The sequence below is a fragment of the Acomys russatus genome, chromosome 18 (assembly GCF_903995435.1).
Source record: "Acomys russatus chromosome 18, mAcoRus1.1, whole genome shotgun sequence".
Lineage (NCBI taxonomy): Eukaryota > Metazoa > Chordata > Mammalia > Rodentia > Muridae > Acomys > Acomys russatus.
The window spans coordinates 17313494-17328552 of record NC_067154.1 but is presented as its reverse complement, the minus strand read 5'-3'; the positions used below and the strand labels follow the sequence as shown (position 1 = coordinate 17328552).

Here is a 15059-nt window from a genome sequence, read left to right as displayed (position 1 = left end):
TGTCTAAAACACCCTCTAAAACCACAGATGCTACAAGCCCTGTTTTATACCTGGCCGTTTACCAGCATGGGCAGTTTATCTTAGAGATCGTGCCCTGTCAGCCACAGAGCACACTTTCATTCACTCTCAAGAGTGCCCAGTGTTCATTGCAGAAGGTGATGTTTCATTGTTCCATAGCACCCCAGGAAATGCAATGGTTGTTAACATTCATATTTATTGGTTAATTTGATATTAGCATTATTTATGGCATTTATTAATGGAGGATGAATATTTAACCAGCCCTTCACTGACATTTAAATTTTTTTCTGACTTGTATGATGTCGGACTCTACTGAAAAATATATCATTTTTATATCCATATTTGTGGGTGAAAAAAAGATTGGGTTAAAGTGTACATGCATGTATATATGTCAGATATCTAATCTGTTTTGGTATATATGCACATATAATGCATTATGACAATAACTACAGTCATGCAAATTAGTTTATGTGTCATCTCACATAGCTGACGTGTGTGTGTGTGTGTGTGTGTGTGTGTGTGTGTGTGTGTGTGTGTGAGATATGTACTGAACATCGTTTAGAACATCTCCAGTATACAATATTCTTTTAAAAAGGAGCACATCAGAAAGCAGCCTAGTGAACACAAGAGAAAGTCCAGGGAATAAATTACCAAGCTGGAATACAGGTCAAAGCTACACACAACAATGAAAGGAAGTAGCAAAGGTGGAATTCCAAACCAGCCAGAAGGTATGAGGGCAGGCAGTCACCTGAGGACCCAGGGGGCATCTCACACAGGAGGAGGAACTGCCCACCCACCTCACACCTTGATTCTTGCAGCACATTTATTTTTGTATTCATTATTATTATTGTGTATGGGTATAGTGTGTGTGTCTGTGTGGAGGGGGATTTGGGTGGTTTGTGCGCAGCTCACAGCACATGAGTGAAAGCCAGAAGACAACTTTCTGGAGTTGGTTCACACCTTTTCGACATGGGTTTGGGGGATGGATCTCAGGTTGCTGGGCCTTCACTAAGGGCCTCTTTACTTGCTGAGCCCTCCTCCTGAACTCTCATCTTCTTTTTAAAAAGGTTTATTGTGTGTATATTTGGCAATGCATGTGCACTGGTGCTGTGACTCAGTTTTGGTGGTCAGAGGACAGCCCGCAGGAGTCCCTTCTCCTTCTACCATGTGAGTGCCATAGAATGAATCCAGATATTAGGCTGTATGTACCAAGCCATCTTGCTGGCCCTAATGGTGTTTTGTTAAATAACTATTTAATATCTATGATAGTCATCTGCATATGTGTACAAGAACTCAGTGTGAGTCTGGTGCTCCTGATGGCTAGGGAGGATGCCAGATCCTTTGGAACTGGAGTTACAGTTGGTTGGTTGTGGGTGCTGGGAACTGAACCTGGGTCCCTCTGCAAGAGCAGCAGGTGCCTTTAACCACTGAGCCATCTCTCCTGCCCCCTTTTTATTTTGTTTTGTTTTTAACACATTACTTTACATTTATTATTATTATTTTTTTAAATCAGGGCAGTGAGTACCATGACATATGTGGAGGTCAGAGGTAACTTTATAGGAGTGGGTTCTCTGTCAACTATGTGGCTTCGGGGACTGAGCTCCTGTTGTCAGGCTGGGTGGTGAGTGCCTTTACTGATGATTATTTCTGCCGACAAAATGAGCCAATTGGAGTTAAAGTAGAGTATATCAATGCAGGTTTATTGGGGGGGGGGCAGCTCTCAGGTGGGTTCACTGGCCTCATAGATGGGGCGGGGTCAGTGAAGTGTGGCTATGCAGAGGAAGACAGAAAAATGGGGGCCAGAGAGAAAGAAAGCACATGTGGATGGAGCGGAGAGAGGGGTGAGGAGGAAGGAAGGGAGGGAGAGAGAGAGGGAGGGAGGAATTCAGAGACAGAGACCGTGACACAGAGAGAGACAGAAAGAGATACCACAGAGATGAATTATATAGTGAAGTACCTCTGGGGGAGAGAAAGCCCTGCTCCTGGGCTAGAAAGCTCAAGGTAGAGAGCAGAGTATGGTAGCCCTGCCCTATAACAGGCAGGGACCGAAGGATGCTGGGAGAACCTGGAGGCCAGGCCCACTTTGGTTAAAAAGTCACCTTAGGTGCTAGTCTGAGTCTGAATCCAGCACCTTTGTTTTCCTTATGCACATGCTTCTGAATTTGCCCAAGAAATAGAAATCACAGTAGAGGCACAAGAGCAGTAATGTTGATAGTTTAGACCATAGCACTGAAGGCCAGGACAAGGTATTGAGGATGGTGATAATGGACTGACAGCGTGCTCTTCCCTTTCTCCCGCCTCATAGATCTGTCTAAAAACAGACTGGTGGAAGTGCCAATGGAGCTGTGCCACTTTGTATCACTGGAAATTCTAAACCTATACCACAACTGTATCAGAGTCATTCCTGAGGCCATTGTCAACCTGCAGATGCTGACCCACCTAAACTTGAGGTAGGTTTAACGAGGAAACTTCTGATCACCTTTGTTAACTGGCCAGCACAAAACCGGGGCACGTTCATGTCTGCCACCTTTACAGTTCTTGACCACACTTGAAAGTAAACCATGAGGGTCATTTAAAATGCCCTTTGTCCTAAATGTACAGGGCCTTGGTGCTGGGCTTATCCAGATGTCAGGAGGCCAAGGTTCTAAAAGGGACTGGGTTACCTAGATAGCATCATTGTGTCCTCTCTGATGGTGTGTATAAGGAGGCTTGGATGTTGTCTGATGGTGGATAAGGTTGCTCTTGTGTGATGGTGTGTATAGGATGCTCCTGTGTGATGGTGTGTATAGGATGCTTCTGTGTGATGGTGTGTATAGGATGCTCCTGTGTGATGGTGTGTATAAGGATGCTCCGTTGTGATGGTGTGTATAAGGATGCTCCTGTGTGATGGTGTGTATAAGGATGCTCCTGTGTGATAGTGTGTATAAGGCTGCTCCTGTGTGATGGTGTGTATAAGGATGCTCCAGTGTGATGATGTGTATAGGATGCTTCTGTGTGATGGTGTGTATAAGGATGGTCCGGTGTGATGGTGTGTATAAGGATGCTTCTGTGTGATGGTGTGTATAGGATGCTCCTATGTGATGGTGTGTATAGGATGCTCCTGTGTGATGGTGTGTATAAGGATGCTCCTGTGTGATGGTGTGTATAAGGATGCTCCTGTGTGATGGTGTGTATAAGGATGCTCCTGTGTGATGGTGTGTATAGGATGCTCCTGTGTGATGGTGTGTATAAGGATGCTTCTGTGTGATGGTGTGTATAGGATGCTCCTGTGTGATGGTGAGTATAAGGATGCTCCTGTGTGATGGTGAGTATAAGGATGCTCCTGTGTGATGGTGTGTATAGGATGCTCCTGTGTGATGGTGTGTATAAGGATGCTCCTGTGTGATGGTGAGTATAAGGATGCTCCTGTGTGATGGTGTGTATAAGGATGCTCCTGTGTGATGGTGTGTATAAGGATGCTCCTATGTGATGGTGTGTATAGGATGCTCCTGTGTGATGGTGTGTATAGGATGCTCCTGTGTGATGGTGTGTATAGGATGCTCCTGTGTGATGGTGTGTATAGGATGCTCCTGTGTGATGGTGTGTATAAGGATGCTCCTGTGTGATGGTGTGTATAGGATGCTCCTGTGTGATGGTGTGTATAAGGATGCTCCTGTGTGATGGTGTGTATAGGATGCTCCCGTGTGATGGTGTGTATAAGGATGCTCCGGTGTGATGGTGTGTATAAGGATGCTCCGGTGTGATGGTGTGTATAAGGATGCTCCTGTGTGATGGTGTGTATAAGGATGCTCCTGTGTGATGGTGTGTATAGGATGCTCCTGTGTGATGGTGTGTATAAGGATGCTCCTGTGTGATGGTGTGTATAAGGATGCTCCTGTGTGATGGTGTGTATAAGGATGCTCCTGTGTGATGGTGTGTATAAGGATGCTCCTGTGTGATGGTGTGTATAGGATGCTTCTGTGTGATGGTGTGTATAAGGATGCTCCTGTGTGATGGTGTGTATAGGATGCTCTTGTGTGATGGTGTGTATAAGGATGCTCCTGTGTGATGGTGTGTATAAGGATGCTTCTGTGTGATGGTGTGTATAGGATGCTCCGGTGTGATGGTGTGTATAAGGATGCTCCTGTGTGATGGTGTGTATAGGATGCTCCTGTGTGATGGTGTGTATAAGGATGCTCCTGTGTGATGGTGTGTATAGGATGCTTCTGTGTGATGGTGTGTATAAGGATGCTCCTGTGTGATGGTGTGTATAGGATGCTCTTGTGTGATGGTGTGTATAAGGATGCTCCTGTGTGATGGTGTGTATAGGATGCTCCTGTGTGATGGTGTGTATAGGATGCTCCTGTGTGATGGTGTGTACAAGGATGCTCCTGTGTGATGGTGTGTACAAGGATGCTCCTGTGTGATGGTGTGTATAAGGATGCTCCTGTGTGATGGTGTGTATAGGATGCTCCTGTGTGATGGTGTGTACAAGGATGCTCCTGTGTGATGGTGTGTACAAGGATGCTCCTGTGTGATGGTGTGTATAAGGATGCTCCTGTGTGATGGTGTGTATAAGGATGCTCCTGTGTGATGGTGTGTATAAGGATGCTCCTGTGTGATGGTGTGTATAGGATGCTAATGTGTGATGGTGTGTATAGGATGCTCCTGTGTGATGGTGTGTATAGGATGCTCCCGTGTGATGGTGTGTATAGGATGCTCCTGTGTGATGGTGTGTATAAGGATGCTCCTGTGTGATGGTGTGTATAGGATGCTCCCGTGTGATGGTGTGTATAGGATGCTCCTGTGTGATGGTGTGTATAAGGATGCTCCTGTGTGATGGTGTGTATAGGATGCTCCTGTGTGATGGTGTGTATAAGGATGCTCCTGTGTGATGGTGTGTATAGGATGCTCCTGTGTGATGGTGTGTATAAGGATGCTCCTGTGTGATGGTGTGTATAAGGATGCTCCTGTGTGATGGTGTGTATAGGATGCTCCCGTGTGATGGTGTGTATAGGATGCTCCTGTGTGATGGTGTGTATAAGGATGCTCCTGTGTGATGGTGTGTATAGGATGCTCCCGTGTGATGGTGTGTATAGGATGCTCCTGTGTGATGGTGTGTATAAGGATGCTCCTGTGTGATGGTGTGTATAGGATGCTCCTGTGTGATGGTGTGTATAAGGATGCTTCTGTGTGATGGTGTGTATAAGGATGCTCCTGTGTGATGGTGTGTATAGGATGCTCCTGTGTGATGGTGTGTATAAGGATGCTTCTGTGTGATGGTGTGTATAGGATGCTCTTGTGTGATGGTGTGTATAAGGATGCTCCTGTGTGATGGTGTGTATAAGGATGCTCCTGTGTGATGGTGTGTATAAGAATGCTCCTGTGTGATGGTGTGTATAAGGATGCTCCTGTGTGATGGTGTGTATAGGATGCTCCTGTGTGATGGTGTGTATAAGGATGCTCCTGTGTGATGGTGTGTATAGGATGCTCCGGTGTGATGGTGTGTATAAGGATGCTCCCGTGTGATGGTGTGTATAGGATGCTCCCGTGTGATGGTGTGTATAGGATGCTCCTGTGTGATGGTGTGTATAAGGATGCTCCTGTGTGATGGTGTGTATAAGGATGCTCCTGTGTGATGGTGTGTATAGGATGCTCCTGTGTGATGGTGTGTATAGGATGCTCCTGTGTGATGGTGTGTATAAGGATGCTTCTGTGTGATGGTGTGTATAGGATGCTCTTGTGTGATGGTGTGTATAAGGATGCTCCTGTGTGATGGTGTGTATAAGGATGCTCCTGTGTGATGGTGTGTATAAGGATGCTCCTGTGTGATGGTGTGTATAAGGATGCTCCTGTGTGATGGTGTGTATAGGATGCTCCTGTGTGATGGTGTGTATAAGGATGCTCCTGTGTGATGGTGTGTATAGGATGCTCCGGTGTGATGGTGTGTATAAGGATGCTCCTGTGTGATGGTGTGTATAGGATGCTCCCGTGTGATGGTGTGTATAGGATGCTCCTGTGTGATGGTGTGTATAAGGATGCTCCTGTGTGATGGTGTGTATAAGGATGCTCCTGTGTGATGGTGTGTATAGGATGCTCCGGTGTGATGGTGTGTATAAGGATGCTCCTGTGTGATGGTGTGTATAGGATGCTCTTGTGTGATGGTGTGTATAAGGATGCTCCGGTGTGATGGTGTGTATAGGATGCTCCTGTGTGATGGTGTGTACAAGGATGCTCCTGTGTGATGGTGTGTATAAGGATGCTCCGGTGTGATGGTGTGTATAGGATGCTCCGGTGTGATGGTGTGTATAAGAATGCTCCTGTGTGATGGTGTGTATAGGATGCTCCCGTGTGATGGTGTGTATAAGGATGGTCTGGTGTGATGGTGTGTATAAGGATGCTCCTGTGTGATGGTGTGTATAGGATGCTCCTGTGTGATGGTGTGTATAAGGATGCTCCTGTGTGATGGTGTGTATAAGGATGCTCCTGTGTGATGGTGTGTATAGGATGCTCCTGTGTGATGGTGTGTATAGGATGCTCCTGTGTGATGGTGTGTATAGGATGCTCCTGTGTGATGGTGTGTATAAGGATGCTCCTGTGTGATGGTGTGTATAGGATGCTCCTGTGTGATGGTGTGTATAGGATGCTCCTGTGTGATGGTGTGTATAAGGATGCTTCTGTGTGATGGTGTGTATAAGGATGCTCCTGTGTGATGGTGTGTATAGGATGCTCCTGTGTGATGGTGTGTATAGGATGCTCCTGTGTGATGGTGTGTATAGGATGCTCCTGTGTGATGGTGTGTATAGGATGCTCCTGTGTGATGGTGTGTATAAGGATGCTCCTGTGTGATGGTGTGTATAGGATGCTCCTGTGTGATGGTGTGTATAAGGATGCTCCTGTGTGATGGTGTGTATAAGGATGCTCCGGTGTGATGGTGTGTATAGGATGCTCCCGTGTGATGGTGTGTATAAGGAAGGTCTGGTGTGATGGTGTGTATAAGGATGCTCCGGTGTGATGGTGTGTATAAGGATGCTCCTGTGTGATGGTGTGTATAAGGATGCTCCTGTGTGATGGTGTGTATAGGATGCTCCTGTGTGATGGTGTGTATAAGGATGCTCCTGTGTGATGGTGTGTATAGGATGCTCCCGTGTGATGGTGTGTATAGGATGCTCCTGTGTGATGGTGTGTATAAGGATGCTCCTGTGTGATGGTGTGTATAAGGATGCTCCGGTGTGATGGTGTGTATAAGGATGCTCCTGTGTGATGGTGTGTATAGGATGCTCCGGTGTGATGGTGTGTATAAGGATGCTCCTGTGTGATGGTGTGTATAGGATGCTCCCGTGTGATGGTGTGTATAGGATGCTCCTGTGTGATGGTGTGTATAAGGATGCTCCTGTGTGATGGTGTGTATAAGGATGCTCCTGTGTGATGGTGTGTATAGGATGCTCCTGTGTGATGGTGTGTATAAGGATGCTCCGGTGTGATGGTGTGTATAAGGATGCTTCTGTGTGATGGTATGTATAAGGATGCTCCTGTGTGATGGTGTGTATAGGATGCTCCTGTGTGATGGTGTGTATAAGGATGCTCCGGTGTGATGATGTGTATAGGATGCTCCTGTGTGATGGTGTGTATAAGGATGCTCCTGTGTGATGGTGTGTATAGGATGCTCCTGTGTGATGGTGTGTATAAGGATGCTCCGGTGTGATGGTGTGTATAGGATGCTCCTGTGTGATGGTATGTATAAGGATGCTCCCGTGTGATGGTGTGTATAAGGATGCTCCTGTGTGATGGTGTGTATAGGATGCTCCTGTGTGATGGTGTGTATAAGGATGCTCCTGTGTGATGGTGTGTATAAGGATGCTCCTGTGTGATGGTGTGTATAGGATGCTCCTGTGTGATGGTGTGTATAGGATGCTCCTATGTGATGGTGTGTATAGGATGCTCCGTGTGATGGTGTGTATAAGGATGGTCTGGTGTGATGGTGTGTATAAGGATGCTCCTGTGTGATGGTGTGTATAGGATGCTCCTGTGTGATGGTGTGTATAAGGATGCTTCTGTGTGATGGTGTGTATAAGGATGCTCCTGTGTGATGGTGTGTATAAGGATGCTCCCGTGTGATGGTGTGTATAAGGATGCTCTTGTGTGATGGTGTGTATAGGATGCTCCTGTGTGATGGTGTGTATAAGGATGCTCCTGTGTGATGGTGTGTATAAGGATGCTCCTGTGTGATGGTGTGTATAGGATGCTCCTGTGTGATGGTGTGTATAGGATGCTCCGGTGTGATGGTGTGTATAAGGATGCTCCTGTGTGATGGTGTGTATAGGATGCTCCCGTGTGATGGTGTGTATAAGGATGGTCTGGTGTGATGGTGTGTATAGGATGCTCCCGTGTGATGGTGTGTATAGGATGCTCCTGTGTGATGGTGTGTATAAGGATGCTCCTGTGTGATGGTGTGTATAAGGATGCTCCTGTGTGATGGTGTGTAAAGGATTCTCTGTGTGATGGTGTGTATAGGATGCTCCCGTGTGATGGTGTGTATAGGATGCTCCTGTGTGATGGTGTGTATAAGGATGCTCCTGTGTGATGGTGTGTATAAGGATGCTCCTGTGTGATGGTGTGTATAGGATGCTCCTGTGTGATGGTGTGTATAAGGATGCTCCGGTGTGATGATGTGTATAGGATGCTCCTGTGTGATGGTGTGTATAAGGATGCTCCTGTGTGATGGTGTGTATAGGATGCTCCTGTGTGATGGTGTGTATAAGGATGCTCCGGTGTGATGGTGTGTATAGGATGCTCCTGTGTGATGGTGTGTATAGGATGCTCCCGTGTGATGGTGTGTATAAGGATGCTCCGGTGTGATGGTGTGTATAAGGATGCTCCGGTGTGATGGTGTGTATAAGGATGCTCCTGTGTGATGGTGTGTAGGGATCTCCTGTGGATGGTGTGTATAGGATGCTCCTGTGTGATGGTGTGTATAGGATGCTCCTGTGTGATGGTGTGTATAAGGATGCTCCTGTGTGATGGTGTGTATAAGGATGCTCCTGTGTGATGGTGTGTATAAGGATGCTCCTGTGTGATGGTGTGTATAGGATGCTCCGGTGTGATGGTGTGTATAGGATGCTTCCTGTGATGGTGTGTATAGGATGCTCCTGTGTGATGTGTGTATAGGATGCTCTTGTGTGATGGTGTGTATAAGGATGCTCCTGTGTGATGGTGTGTATAAGGATGCTTCTTGTGTGATGGTGTGTATAGGATGCTCCGGTGTGATGGTGTGTATAAGGATGCTCCTGTGTGATGGTGTGTATAGGATGCTCCTGTGTGATGGTGTGTATAAGGATGCTCCTGTGTGATGGTGTGTATAGGATGCTTCTGTGTGATGGTGTGTATAAGGATGCTCCTGTGTGATGGTGTGTATAGGATGCTCTTGTGTGATGGTGTGTATAAGGATGCTCCTGTGTGATGGTGTGTATAGGATGCTCCTGTGTGATGGTGTGTATAGGATGCTCCTGTGTGATGGTGTGTACAAGGATGCTCCTGTGTGATGGTGTGTACAAGGATGCTCCTGTGTGATGGTGTGTATAAGGATGCTCCTGTGTGATGGTGTGTATAGGATGCTCCTGTGTGATGGTGTGTACAAGGATGCTCCTGTGTGATGGTGTGTACAGGATGCTCCTGTGTGATGGTGTGTATAAGGATGCTCCTGTGTGATGGTGTGTATAAGGATGCTCCTGTGTGATGGTGTGTATAAGGATGCTCCTGTGTGATGGTGTGTATAGGATGCTAATGTGTGATGGTGTGTATAGGATGCTCCTGTGTGATGGTGTGTATAGGATGCTCCCGTGTGATGGTGTGTATAGGATGCTCCTGTGTGATGGTGTGTATAAGGATGCTCCTGTGTGATGGTGTGTATAGGATGCTCCCGTGTGATGGTGTGTATAGGATGCTCCTGTGTGATGGTGTGTATAAGGATGCTCCTGTGTGATGGTGTGTATAGGATGCTCCTGTGTGATGGTGTGTATAAGGATGCTCCTGTGTGATGGTGTGTATAGGATGCTCCTGTGTGATGGTGTGTATAGGATGCTCCCGTGTGATGGTGTGTATAAGGATGCTCCTGTGTGATGGTGTGTATAAGGATGCTCCTGTGTGATGGTGTGTATAGGATGCTCCGTGTGATGGTGTGTATAGGATGCTCCTGTGTGATGGTGTGTATAGGATGCTCCTGTGTGATGGTGTGTATAGGATGCTCCCGTGTGATGGTGTGTATAGGATGCTCCTGTGTGATGGTGTGTATAAGGATGCTCCTGTGTGATGGTGTGTATAAGGATGCTCCTGTGTGATGGTGTGTATAAGGATGCTCTGTGTGATGGTGTGTATAAGGATGCTCCTGTGTGATGGTGTGTATAGGATGCTCCTGTGTGATGGTGTGTATAAGGATGCTTCTGTGTGATGGTGTGTATAGGATGCTCTTGTGTGATGGTGTGGATGCTCCTGTGTGATGGTGTGTATAAGGATGCTCCTGTGTGATGGTGTGTATAAGGATGCTCCTGTGTGATGGTGTGTATAAGGATGCTCCTGTGTGATGGTGTGTATAGGATGCTCCTGTGTGATGGTGTGTATAAGGATGCTCCTGTGTGATGGTGTGTATAGGATGCTCCGGTGTGATGGTGTGTATAAGGATGCTCCTGTGTGATGGTGTGTATAGGATGCTCCCGTGTGATGGTGTGTATAGGATGCTCCTGTGTGATGGTGTGTATAAGGATGCTCCTGTGTGATGGTGTGTATAAGGATGCTCCTGTGTGATGGTGTGTATAGGATGCTCCTGTGTGATGGTGTGTATAGGATGCTCCTGTGTGATGGTGTGTATAAGATGCTTCTGTGTGATGGTGTGTATAGGATGCTCTTGTGTGATGGTGTGTATAAGGATGCTCCTGTGTGATGGTGTGTATAAGGATGCTCCTGTGTGATGGTGTGTATAAGGATGCTCCTGTGTGATGGTGTGTATAAGGATGCTCCTGTGTGATGGTGTGTATAGGATGCTCCTGTGTGATGGTGTGTATAGGATGCTCCTGTGTGATGGTGTGTATAGGATGCTCGGTGTGATGGTGTGTATAAGGATGCTCCTGTGTGATGGTGTGTATAGGATGCTCCCGTGTGATGGTGTGTATAGGATGCTCCTGTGTGATGGTGTGTATAAGATGCTCCTGTGTGATGGTGTGTATAAGGATGCTCCTGTGTGATGGTGTGTATAGGATGCTCCGGTGTGATGGTGTGTATAAGGATGCTCCTGTGTGATGGTGTGTATAGGATGCTCTTGTGTGATGGTGTGTATAAGGATGCCTCCGGTGTGATGGTGTGTATAGGATGCTCCTGTGTGATGGTGTGTACAAGATGCTCCTGTGTGATGGTGTGTATAAGGATGCTCCGGTGTGATGGTGTGTATAGGATGCTCCGGTGTGATGGTGTGTATAAGAATGCTCCTGTGTGATGGTGTGTATAGGATGCTCCCGTGTGATGGTGTGTATAAGGATGGTCTGGTGTGATGGTGTGTATAAGGATGCTCCTGTGTGATGGTGTGTATAGGATGCTCCTGTGTGATGGTGTGTATACGGATGCTCCTGTGTGATGTGTGTATAAGGATGCTCCTGTGTGATGGTTGTGTATAGGATGCTCCTGTGTGATGGTGTGTATAGGATGCTCCTGTGTGATGGTGTGTATAGGATGCTCCTGTGTGATGGTGTGTATAAGGATGCTCCTGTGTGATGGTGTGTATAGGATGCTCCTGTGTGATGTGTGTATAGGATGCTCCTGTGTGATGGTGTGTATAAGGATGCTTCTGTGTGATGGTGTGTTATAAGGATGCTCTGTGTGATGGTGTGTATAGGATGCTCCTGTGTGATGGTGTGTATAGGATGCTCCTGTGTGATGGTGTGTATAGGATGCTCCTGTGTGATGGTGTGTATAGGATGCTCCTGTGTGATGGTGTGTATAAGGATGCTCCTGTGTGATGGTGTGTATAGGATGCTCCTGTGTGATGGTGTGTATAAGGATGCTCCTGTGTGATGGTGTGTATAAGGATGCTCCGGTGTGATGGTGTGTATAGGATGCTCCCGTGTGATGGTGTGTATAAGGAAGGTCTGGTGTGATGGTGTGTATAAGGATGCTCCGGTGTGATGGTGTGTATAAGGATGCTCCTGTGTGATGGTGTGTATAAGGATGCTCCTGTGTGATGGTTGTGTATAGGATGCTCCTGTGTGATGGTGTGTATAAGGATGCTCCTGTGTGATGGTGTGTATAGGATGCTCCGTGTGATGGTGTGTATAGGATGCTCCTGTGTGATGGTGTGTATAAGGATGCTCCTGTGTGATGGTGTGTATAAGGATGCTCCGGTGTGATGGTGTGTATAGGATGCTCCTGTGTGATGGTGTGTATAGGATGCTCCGGTGTGATGGTGTGTATAAGGATGCTCCTGTGTGATGGTGTGTATAGGATGCTCCCGTGTGATGGTGTGTATAGGATGCTCCTGTGTGATGGTGTGTATAAGGATGCTCCTGTGTGATGGTGTGTATAAGGATGCTCCTGTGTGATGGTGTGTATAGGATGCTCCGGTGTGATGGTGTGTATAAGGATGCTCCGGTGTGATGGTGTGTATAAGGATGCTTCTGTGTGATGGTATGTATAAGGATGCTCCTGTGTGATGGTGTGTATAGGATGCTCCTGTGTGATGGTGTGTATAAGGATGCTCCGGTGTGTGATGATGTGTATAGGATGCTCCTGTGTGATGGTGTGTATAAGGATGCTCCTGTGTGATGGTGTGTATAGGATGCTCCTGTGTGATGGTGTGTATAAGGATGCTCCGGTGTGATGGTGTGTATAGGATGCTCCTGTGTGATGGTATGTATAAGGATGCTCCCGTGTGATGGTGTGTATAAGGATGCTCCTGTGTGATGGTGTGTATAGGATGCTCCTGTGTGATGGTGTGTATAAGGATGCTCCTGTGTGATGGTGTGTATAAGGATGCTCCTGTGTGATGGTGTGTATAGGATGCTCCTGTGTGATGGTGTGTATAGGATGCTCCTATGTGATGGTGTGTATAGGATGCTCCCGTGTGATGGTGTGTATAAGGATGGTCTGGTGTGATGGTGTGTATAAGGATGCTCCTGTGTGATGGTGTGTATAGGATGCTCCTGTGTGATGGTGTGTATAAGGATGCTTCTGTGTGATGGTGTGTATAAGGATGCTCCTGTGTGATGGTGTGTATAAGGATGCTCCCGTGTGATGGTGTGTATAAGGATGCTCTTGTGTGATGGTGTGTATAGGATGCTCCTGTGTGATGGTGTGTATAAGGATGCTCCTGTGTGATGGTGTGTATAAGGATGCTCCTGTGTGATGGTGTGTATAGGATGCTCCTGTGTGATGGTGTGTATAGGATGCTCCGGTGTGATGGTGTGTATAAGGATGCTCCTGTGTGATGGTGTGTATAGGATGCTCCCGTGTGATGGTGTGTATAAGGATGGTCTGGTGTGATGGTGTGTATAGGATGCTCCCGTGTGATGGTGTGTATAGGATGCTCCTGTGTGATGGTGTGTATAAGGATGCTCCTGTGTGATGGTGTGTATAAGGATGCTCCTGTGTGATGGTGTGTAAAGGATGCTCCTGTGTGATGGTGTGTATAGGATGCTCCCGTGTGATGGTGTGTATAGATGCTCCTGTGTGATGGTGTGTAATAGGATGCTCCTGTGTGGTTGTATAAGGATGCTCCTGTGATGGTGTGATAGGATGCTCCTGTGTGATGGGTGTATATGCTCCGTGTGAATGATGTGTCTAGGATGCTTCCTGTGTGATGGTGTGTATAAGGATGCTCCTGTGTGATGGTGTGATAGGATGCTCCTGTGTGATGGTGTGTATAAGGATGCTCCCGGTGTGTGGGTGTGTATAGGATGCTCCTGTGTGATGGTGTGTATAAGGATGCTCCCGGTGTGATGGTGTGTAAGGATGCTCCTGGTGTGATGGTGTGTATAGGATGCTCCTGTGTGATGGTGTGTATAGGATGCTCCTATGTGATGGGTGTGTATAGGATGCTCCCGTGTGATGGTGTGTATAAGGATGGCTCTGGTGTGATGGTGTGTAGGATGCTCCTGTGTGTGGTATGTGGTATAGGATGCTCCTGTGTGATGGTGTGTTATAGGATGCTTCTGTGTGATGGTGTTGATATAAGGATGCTCCTGTGTGAGGTGTGTATAAGGATGCTCCAGTGTGATGGTGTGTATAAGGATGCTCTTGGTGATGGTGTGTTTGTGTAGGATGCTCCTGTGTGATGGTGTGTCTTAGGATGCTCCTGTGTGATGGTGTGTATAAGGATGCTCCGTGTGATGGTGTGTATAGGATGCTCCTGTGTGATGGTGTGTATAGGATGCTCCGTGTGTGATGGTGTGTATTAAGGATGCTCCTGTGTGATGGTGTTGTATAGGATGCTCCGGTGTGATGGTTGTGTATAAGGATGCTTCTGGTGTGATGGTGTGTATAGGATGCTCCCGTGTGATGGTGTGTATAGGATGCTCCTGTGTGATGGTGTGTATAAGGATGCTCCTGTGTGATGGTGTGTATAAGGATGCTCCTGTGTGATGGTGTGTAAAGGATGCTCCTGTGTGATGGTGTGTATAGGATGCTCCCGTGTGATGGTGTGTATAGGATGCTCCTGTGTGATGGTGTGTATAAGGATGCTCCTGTGTGATGGTGTGTATAAGGATGCTCCTGTGTGATGGTGTGTATAGGATGCTCCTGTGTGATGGTGTGTATAAGGATGCTCCTGTGTGATGGTGTGTATAGGATGCTCCTGTGTGATGGTGTGTATAGGATGCTCCGGTGTGATGGTGTGTATAAGGATGCTCCTGTGTGATGGTGTGTATAGGATGCTCCCGTGTGATGGTGTGTATAGGATGCTCCTGTGTGATGGTGTGTATAAGGATGCTCCTGTGTGATGGTGTGTATAAGGATGCTCCTGTGTGATGGTGTGTATAGGATGCTCCGGTGTGATGGTGTGTATAAGGATGCTCCTGTGTGAT

At 47.0% G+C, this 15059-nt stretch overlaps 1 protein-coding gene across 3 annotated transcripts in view; it reads left to right on the top strand.

The window, feature by feature from the left end:
• Window positions 1-15059, top strand: part of Lrch1 (leucine rich repeats and calponin homology domain containing 1) — a 193488-nt gene that overhangs the window by 82405 nt on the left and 96024 nt on the right. For all 3 annotated transcript variants that reach the window (XM_051160833.1, XM_051160831.1, XM_051160832.1), the window contains exon 2: window positions 2324-2468. In XM_051160833.1, coding sequence (XP_051016790.1) covers window positions 2324-2468 — 145 coding nt within the window. The remainder of the gene's footprint in view (window positions 1-2323; window positions 2469-15059) is intronic.